Below are 9,737 nucleotides of genomic sequence, written 5' to 3'. Positions count from 1 at the left end.
GTAAGCAGACCTTTCGGGAGTCACTTATTGCTGTAAGGAAGTTGTTACAGAATGGCATTAGAGCAGAGACTACAGGAGTATTTGCTGAAAGTTCACTGTAACTCGAAGGCTGGTAGGCTCACTTAAAATGTTTATATATCCTGTTTATATATCAGTGTTGAAGAAAGAAAGTTATTTCACATCAATGTATTTTTTTATTATTATTTATTAATCACAAAGCTTAAACGTAAGTTAGATAATTAAAATCAGTCTGTTTAGATTTCTTTTCTAGACAACACTGTGATCCTCTGCAATGAAAAGTTTTGTACAAATTCACCAGCGCTAAGAGAAATGTTATCGTTGGTCCCACAAGAACCAAAAGGTACACACGCAGCACGGGTTTGATTTGAGTCTTGTGATTCCAGCACCCGGTACTCGTTGAAAAAATAAAACATACAAATATGGTACCACCTGATTCTTGTTTGTCTTCACGCTTGAGTCCTCCAACCCTACAGAGAAGTTTTCCTAGTAACTTTTTTGTAACTTTTTTTTTTTTTCTACTTGCTTTTCAGTTACAGTTGTACACACATCGTAACCATCCGAAATAAGAGCTCTGGTAAGCAATTCATTTCTGTTAAACACTGTTAGTTTTCTACTTTTAGTGTGAGAGCAAAAAGGCCCAATTAGAAATGTAATGGCATCTTAGCTGGAATTCAGACACAGTGGCTACACTTAGTGTGTCACTAAGACACCCCATTTTCTAGCATTATTCATAACAGTGCTTGTCATTTGGCTGTTATATTATTTCAGAGGCTTCCTGTACTTTTTTTTTTCCCAAAACATAAGAGGATATCCAGGCTGCTGGAGCTGATTAACAGTGGCTGGTGTTTTGTTCCTACCAGCTGTTGTTGTTGTTGTTGTTTTTTGTTTAACGTTAGCTACTTAAGCTTATGACCTTTGTTAGCATGGATGCTGTATGAAAATGTAATTGCAGATTGGGAAGCCCAACATGTTGTACGCTTTGTGCTTGCGATAAAAGGGCAAGGGCTAAAAATACAGCTTTAAAACGGGCTTCTAGTGACTTCAGAGTAAGTAGCTCTGAACCCTTTGGTCTCCTGAGGCAAGATGTGCGATTTGTGCGTTCAGGACCGTGTTTAATTCTGTCTGCGTGGATAATTCACACCCTGGCTTCAGGTGTACAAAGCTTGGCTTGTTTCTGTGCCAGGCCAGCAGCTCTCACTGCTTCCAGCCTCCTTTCAGCTCCAGGAGCTGGGGTTCTCCCCATCCTTTCCCCTTCTGCTCTCACAAAACCCGTCATTTTGAGGAGAAAACCATTAAAACTGGGAAATAAATAAATAAATAAAGTGTGGGGGGGGATGAGGAGAGGAGAGGCGGGCCGGGGCGGGGCCGGGCCGCTCGGTGAGTCGGGGCGCGGCTGGTGCCGCCTGGCCGCCCGCAGCCCGAGCCGTCGCTGCCGGAGCGCCGCAGCCGCCGCTTCACAGCCCCGGAGGAGCCGGAGCCGGAGCCGGAGCCGCCGTCGGGGGAGGCGGAGGCGGGGGCAGGATGGTGGGAGGCCGCGGCGGGCACCGGGGCACCGGGGGGAGGCCGGGGGGCTGCGGCGGTGGCTGTGGGGGGGGAGAACGGAGACGGAAGGGAGCGAGGCCGTGAGTCAGCACCCGGCGGGGCCTGGGGATGGGGCCGGGGATGGGGACGGGGACGGGGACGGGGATGGGGATGGGGCTGTGTTGATGGCCGTGCTTTGTGCCCGCAGTTCCGCAACCAGTACGACAACGACGTGACCGTGTGGAGCCCGCAGGTGAGGCCCCGCCGCAGGCCGCAGCGGGAGCCCGGCGCCATCGCGGCCCGGCGGGGATTTTGGGGGGGTCGGGGGGGTGGGGGGGTGGTGGGAGTGGTCCCGGTCATTAGTGGGAAAGCTTTTTTCCCTAATTGATCCACCAAGGGCTTCCCTGGTGGATAATAACACAAACTAATAACACAAAATAATAACGCAAACTAAATCCAGGCCTGGCGCTCAGGAGGAAATGTGCTGGCTGCTTCAAGCAAGGCACAACAGCAGCCGCGCGTCCTCCTGACCCGAAGCATGGAAATCCTGACTTATTTTTTTTTATTTTTAGAAGGAATAAGCAAATCTTAAAGTTGAAATGCTCATAAGCGTCTCTGTTCAATAAATTCTAATCCTAAAGCTTATAATCATAGCGCTGAGAGACTGCTCAGCTGTGGGTGTCCTCAGCTTCCCACATGGTGCGGTATTAGGGAGGCTTCGTGCTACCTGTGTGCGAGGCCGTGTGAGATTTGCACTTGAATTGGTAACTCCATTACTTCTGAATCAGTTCCACATTGTACTTCTAAATCTTACAAAGGCTGTGCTGAGTTAAGAACAGGTGTCTTAGGGTTTTAGAAGCAAATGCCTGATGGAGCTGAGGTGGTTAATTGCCTGTTTTTCTGCTATGCATGCTTCAAGGTAAGGAACTTATGGAAAATAGGAGTCTTTTCTCCATTTGGTAAAGCTCAAGACGTGTTTTAACTACAGCAACGTGGCTTGTTTTTTACAAACCTACTATACCACTGGTCTGTGGGTTTGTATTACTACTGAAAATTTTCATCTCATGGTATTGTTTTCGAAGGATACATTTTAAAATAATAGAAACAACCTTTTGGTGCTTTTCATCCTACACGAACATAACCTTGAATGTTTGAATGTACCTTAGTCAATGCCATGATAGCTGTAGATGGCTTCGAACTGCTTTGAGAAATCCAATTGTTTATCTCAAAGGGTGATGAAAGCTTTGAGGAGATTTAACATATAAGAACATGCCAATGATACAAGCAGCAACTTTTGGTTAAGGAGATGTGCACTGGAAAATGTTCAGTGCAGATATTTACTGTTACCTTCAAACTTCAGTGCATGCTGTGAATAACATGCACTAAAAAGCTAAATTGTCTTTGTCCAGTTCACACGGACACGCACGTGTGCATAAGCGTGTTATTCCATGTGCTCAATACATTCTGTGTGTGCCTTGTATATTCCTTACAGCAGTCTGTATTACTCTCTGTTACAAATGTCTTTTTAGTATCTGAAAAGTTAAAACTCAGAATTCTAATCCAGAATTGGAAACCTACATCTGCCTCTCATCCCTCTTAATGATCGTCTTTCCTGACAGATTCTGTATCAGAAACTTTAGTTTTGTTTTTTCATCTCTTACTTTAAAATTACTTTCAATAGACTTGTACGGTTTTTAGGCTTACAGTAGCTATCATGAAATGATCAGCAACACTCATTGCTACTTTTTCCATAAAGTGCCTTGAAAATACGAACAGCACTTTGATAAAAGCAGTTTAAAATCACTGCTCCACACATTCCTGCAGGTGGCTGGGTCACCGAGGCTGTTATGTGACACCATAATAATTCTGGGCATTGTTAGTAGAGGAGCGAAGAATAACCATTTTGGGGGAATATTTTCTAATATTGTTTTAAAGGGAAGGGGATACAAGATTAAAGGCTAGGCAGGGCTTCCTGGCTTTATAGCCTTGCAAGTCGTTCATGACAGTTGATAAATATCTGCTGGATGGGTCACCATGTTTCTACACTGCTCTTGGACATGAAGTACCTGTGTGTAGGATATGCTAAGCATCTAGGAGATCTCTCTAAATAAATCAAAACCCTTTTACAAACCATATACATGTATATATATAACTGAACTAATAAATGGAACTAATGCGAGGTGATTTTCTTTGCGTTATCACTAGCACGTTCCTGTTGTAGCAGCTCCAGCAGCGTGCTGTGTTTTAATACATCGCAATTGATAGGAGACAACCGTGTGCTGCATTTGGTAATTCCCGTTCTTGCACAGCAGCAGCGAACATACTGATTATTTGAAATAGGCTGGCCAATTAGGGTGTGGAAAATTAGCTGCGTTGCCCTCCGTGGTAGTACTGAAAGGATGTCGCCTTGTTTTCCCACAAAGCTGCAGGCTGACTCTGCAGAACTTGGGGGGGAATTAATTTTCTTTGAGACCTCTACTCCTCTTTCAGGCTTGACTGCAGTTGACTAATAACTTGTTCAGAAGTTATTGGGGAATGGATGGTGAGACACAACAATTGCGTAAGACTCGTTTCTTCAGGAAACTCGATTAAAAGTTACATGTCCAGCTGGAAGTTCCATCTTTGAATCGCTTTGTCTTCAGTAGAGTCAGTATCTAACACAACGACAAAAGTTTTGTGATCCTGACAACATCAGACTAGTTCACCCTCTCAATTTTTTTTCACGTTTCTTTATATGCAATAGTGAGTGTCTCAGGGGCAGCCAGATTTGTGTGGGTTAGTGGTGAAGAGTTTGTGAAAGATAAGAGGAAATACATTGCTTGTAGACTTAAACTGCTATGCAGTCAGTTTACCTGTTGGGGTGGGGGGAATCAAAGGTCTGTACATCAAAAAAACATTGAAAGTTAATATTGAGGATTAATTTTAAAATGATTACCTTTGATTTTATTCTTCAGGGGCGAATCCATCAAATTGAATATGCCATGGAAGCTGTGAAACAAGGCTCAGCTACTGTGGGGCTGAAATCAAAAACGCATGCCGTCCTGGTAGCTTTAAAGGTAAGTTTAAAACTTTGTTTTTAAAATGGCAATGTTAGTACGAAAGTTCTAGTTTGTCAAATTAGTTTAACACAGTCTGCACTTACTTATGTAACATAAATGTAATCCCAGTTTCCTTTTGCTTTAGTACCAGTATAGAAACGTATTTTCAGTACCTATGCTAAGCAGATTTTCACAAAATCGTGAATGAAGTGAGTGAAAAAATTTCCCTTTAAAAGATAAACACTCCTCTACTTTTTTTTGTTAGTTATTAAGTAGTAAAACTTCATTTTCTTTAAAATTTGAGCAAGTGTCTGTTCTTTCTTCCTCTTAGTCTCCTACTGAAATGGAGCTAGGTTTTTTTTTTTTGGTCTTCTGTTGCAAGTTTATAGGTTGTGGGTTTATTTTTGTTGTTGTTTTTTTGACTGTTTCATGATTATATTCAGTTCTTGCAGTAAATGTTAGCAGATTTCTCCACAGTGCTTGGCAAACTGGTCAGTCTGCCACGTAGCTTTCTCCTTTTATGCGTAGAGAGCACAGTCTGAGCTGGCAGCCCATCAGAAAAAAATCCTGTACGTTGACAACCATATCGGTATCTCCATTGCTGGACTTACTGCTGATGCAAGACTCTTGTGGTGAGTGTCTTAGTTGTTGACATACACAGTTCTGCAATAATAAGTGAAAGTTCATTTGTAGACTATTGCAAATGAAATCTTATGGTCAGCTAAGGATTAGTCTCGCTCTGTTCTACTATGCCAAAGACCTCAGTATGAAATTCTGGCAGATTTTTAAGTTGTTGGCAGAAATCTTGTTTGTTTGGCACTAAATTTTGCTCTTTGGTTTTGTTACAAGTAAGACAGTCCTGTCTGGTTTCCTCCGTGTGATGGGGTTTCCAAGCCATCTGAGAGTGTGCATCACCTATATCCCCCTAGCAGCTGCTACAGTGTACATGCACTTCAAGTTACTAAAAGCATACAGTGCCTTGTGTGTCAGCTAGAGGGGTTTGCCTTTTACCTGTAGGCCACATAATTTCATCAAATGAGGTAAATATACGCTGAAAGAGGTTTGATGGAAAAAGACAAAGAAGGCATCGGAATAATTACTGAAATAAAATCTAATTGCTGTAATGTTGCAAAGAAATATTACCATCTGTGTTTTTTTTCCAGATCTGTAGCCTGTGTGAACTTCCACCTTCCCTTTATTTGTATGGCTGAAGTACTAATACTTCTTAAAGCTTGTGGTCTGCTTTCTAAATAACAGTTATAGGTCAGATGAAACGAAATTATGTAATGCCTCTGACCCTTTTTCTCAACAAGCTGAGCAGAAACAAAAATACGCTTACCTTAACAGGCAAATATTGAGAAACTCATTGTGACTTTAATCTGTGCATTGATTTTATTTTTATTTTTTTTTCCTCCTAGCAATTTCATGCGTCAGGAATGTCTGGATTCTAGATTTGTGTTTGATAGACCTCTTCCAGTGTCTCGATTAGTGTCACTAATCGGAAGCAGTATCCTTTTTTTCTTTTAACACTCCTTCACCTTTTAAGGTTATTTTACACTAGTCCTCAAAATTAGTTTTACATATCACAACTTAAAAGTCGTACTAAAATGAAAAAGTTAATTCAAAGTTAAATTTTTCTTTATTTAAGATGCTTGTATATTCTCTCAGAGAGTGTTGATATTCAAGATGAGTCCTGAGATCTATTTCTTCAAGCATAGCCTTTGATACTACAAGAGGCTTTGCACAAACTACACAGTGATTTTGGTGCATCTCTGCTTCTTTCTTAAGAAAATGTTTTAGGTGCGTGTTCCTTTGAGATTGTTTCCTTAGCTTTCTTCAGAAACGCAGATACCGACCCAGCGTTACGGCAGACGACCATATGGCGTGGGACTGCTTATTGCAGGTTATGATGTAAGTAAGATTTTTGACGTGAAGAAGGTTGAAGGAAATTGCATGCCTGAAATCTGCTGTACAATGAGCCTTGCCATTGTGCAGATAAGGCAGTGTGTGTAAAATACCTTTTGCAAGCCATGAAGTAGGAAGCATACACAAGCATGATACAGTTTATGGAGCAGAGAAGGAAATGGTTTCGGTGCCAGCTATATTCTCTGTGTAAAAACTGCATTTTAATGAAAAAAGTGTAAACAAAGGTTTCTGTAGAGCACTGTTTTACGTTTTTTTACAATAGCTCTGAAAGAACTGGATAAGAACAGTGGTATGATAAGCAGTATAGAATTACTCGGTGCATACATATAAGCTAATGTATCATGAAACAAAACTGTTAGAAAATATCATGCGTTCTAGCAGCAGACAGACTTGCTACGAGTTTATACATTTGTTTAATGGTTTGTGTTTTTTCTTCCTTTTAGGATATGGGTCCTCACATCTTCCAAACTTGTCCCTCTGCAAACTATTTTGACTGTAAAGCAATGTCCATTGGTGCTCGTTCACAGTCAGCACGAACTTACTTGGAGAGACACATGACTGAATTTACTGACTGTGAGTAAAGAAGCCCTGGCTATCTAGTGGTCTTTATCAGTTACACAGTTTTTCTGCTACTGCTTCATTCGTTGGATCTTAGTAAGACAAGAAAATAAATTTGGGGGGCCGAGTTTGGCACAAGTGTAAATCTGCATGAGGACAAAACTGTAAAGCAAGTATTACAAATTTTCCCGTCTAACATCTGGATGCTTGTTCAATCTAATGAAAAGAGAAGTTGTGCTCAGAAAAGCAGAGCAAAAAGTAAGAGGCCTCCGTCCTGTTTAACCCAGGGAAATATTTCTTTCAATATCAGAGCAGGCATAGTATGTCAGAGCAAATTCTTAGGTGGTACATCTTAAATTGCAAATTTATTTTTATATGAAACCAATGATGTGAAGACAAAAAAGGTGGAAAGATAGCTTGATTATTGCTGCTGTGGAGGCAGTGCGGTTGCCAAAACCAGATGCATTCAATTTCAGATGTACAGGTTCCAAAGGTATATTTTTTTTTAACCAACTCTGCGTTTAGTACCAGAAATACCTAAGGAGAGGGGTTGCATCAACTGAGAATGGGAGTAAGGAGAAAATGAGTCTAGAGGTAATGCCATGTTCTGTATTTATCTTCCTGCTTTTATTTTTAAGGTAATCTAAATGAGCTAGTTAAACATGGACTGCGTGCTCTCAGAGAGACTCTTCCTGCTGAACAGGATCTGACCACCAAGGTATATGCTGGGTTTACTTAATAAGAAATAGTACTGCCATTGTTTTTGGTAATGGCCATGACAAAACTGACATAAAGTATGGCTGGGACTGAAACCTGGAAGCCAAACACTTGGTAGATAGTATCATCTGTGTTTTGTATGGCACCAGTTTGCTTACAGCTTCCTTAACTATCTGAGATTTATTTTTCTTTACAGAAGTGATACTTTATCTAAATATGACATTGCTTCCCGGGTGGCTTCATTATATTTTAAAGTTAGACCAATATTTCAGATGTGTTGTGTACAACTAGAATTATTAGCTTTGCATTACAAGCATGGTCACTAATTGACCTGATGGTGTAAGGGAATATAATACATAAAGTATTAATTAAATATCCAGGGTCAAAAAGTTGCAGAAGCTGTAGACAGGAAACATGAACTGAGCAACTGTTGAACAAGAAGCTTCTAAGCTGGTCTGTTATCAGCAAAAGTTGTTCTCTTTGTGGCTAGTCTTGCCCTTATCCATGTTTAATATAAATTTTTGTTCTTATCCCATCCTGATGTTTTCTAGATCTCTTACAATATTGAAAGTGCAAAATGAGATGGAAATCAATTTTGAAAAATCAGGTATTTGTTATCAAAAAGGAAAAAAGGAAGCTGAAAGCCTTGAATGGTGGTTTTACTGTTAAGATTTTTTAAACATGGTAGTTTTTCCAGGGAGTAAATCTCCCTCCTTTTCCTTTTCTAGTACAAACTACCAAAGAGGGAGTCTCTCTCGAAATTTCCTTTCTTCCTTAAGTAGACGCAAATAGCACAATGAGTTTTATTATTCCAGGGGGAAGCTTTTGTCTGTTTCACAAGTGAAAACTGTAAAGCCACTGAGTTATTTGCAGAAAAATGGTTCTCATTTCTTTCCAAACTTTGCTTAACAGAATGTTTCCATTGGAATTGTTGGCAAAGACATGGAGTTTACCATCTATGATGATGATGATGTAGCACCATTCCTAGAAGGTCTTGAGGAGAGACCACAGAGAAAGGTGTGTGTTTTGAATGTAACTAAGCAGGCTGTGTTAAAGGACACTTTGTGATGTTTTTATGCTTGTCATTTAAGTCTACTGAAGTTTTAGGGATGTGATTTTTAAAATTAGAAGTTACTACCTGACAACTGGAGACACTATATAATCTTAGCCAGAGACTAAGATGCGTATTGAATCAATTTATGCTGAATTGTTGGCAGGCATTTCCAGTGAAATTTCCTTTCCTCATCTATGATCAAGTTTGTACTGTTTTTGTACAGTGAAAGTACTGTTTTGTACTTTCTTGTAACAGAAGTGGCTACATGTGTTTCTCATGCATATAGCAGAGCGTATCCCCAGACTCGTAACGATCTGTATTAGCAGCTCTGTCCTTCTCCATGCTTAATTTGGATTTAATATGTATATGGATTTAATGTTTTTTTTTCTCTATTTAAGCCTGCTCCGCCTGCTGATGAACCTGCGGAAAAATCAGAGGAGCCCATGGAGCACTAATTCGTGGAAGAGTTCCTCTATGTTAACCTCTGTGTAATCATACAGGAACATTTATCTGTTTTGTTGGTAACTATCCTCACTGATACGTGTCTAATGCTGATGCACTGTGAGGATTACTCTTTAAAAAAAAAAAAAAAAAAGAGGCAAACTGGTGCACCTATCCTTAAAAAGTTCAAAACTGGGTTTGTTGTCGTGGAGGGGAAAGGGGTAACCATTTTCTAACGAGGACATGATACTGTTTTTTTTTTTAAGGAAAAGCGTACTGTCTACTTGGAAATAAAGAACTTTCTGGGAATAATACACTGCCTTTTGCTTTTGTTGTGTGATTTTTTTTTGAAGCTGAGCAAGTGGAAGGCGCGGGTCTGGGCGCTGGGGGGGAGCAGGAAGGGCGGGCCGGGCCTGAGGCGCTTTGTCAGGCGCTTCCCTCCATTCCCGCCCATCCCTGAC

The 9,737-nt window shown here is 40.7% G+C and overlaps 1 protein-coding gene across 1 annotated transcript; it reads left to right on the top strand.

The window, feature by feature from the left end:
• The first annotated feature begins 1,399 nt into the window (after positions 1-1,399).
• On the top strand, positions 1,400-9,597 carry PSMA1 (proteasome 20S subunit alpha 1). Its single transcript, XM_084287316.1, has 10 exons — positions 1,400-1,545; positions 1,751-1,795; positions 4,497-4,598; positions 5,109-5,212; positions 5,999-6,087; positions 6,421-6,491; positions 6,950-7,079; positions 7,703-7,782; positions 8,694-8,798; positions 9,234-9,597. The coding sequence occupies exons 1-10, from the start codon at positions 1,543-1,545 to the stop codon at positions 9,288-9,290; spliced, it is 786 nt and encodes a 261-aa protein (XP_084143442.1). The 5' UTR covers positions 1,400-1,542; the 3' UTR covers positions 9,291-9,597.
• The last annotated feature ends 140 nt before the right edge of the window (positions 9,598-9,737 follow it).

This window comes from Netta rufina (assembly GCF_964035555.1).
Source record: "Netta rufina genome assembly, chromosome: 5".
NCBI classification, from domain to species: domain Eukaryota; kingdom Metazoa; phylum Chordata; class Aves; order Anseriformes; family Anatidae; genus Netta; species Netta rufina.
The sequence above is the reverse complement of the archived record's forward strand: the minus strand, read 5'-3'. Positions and strand labels throughout refer to the sequence as shown.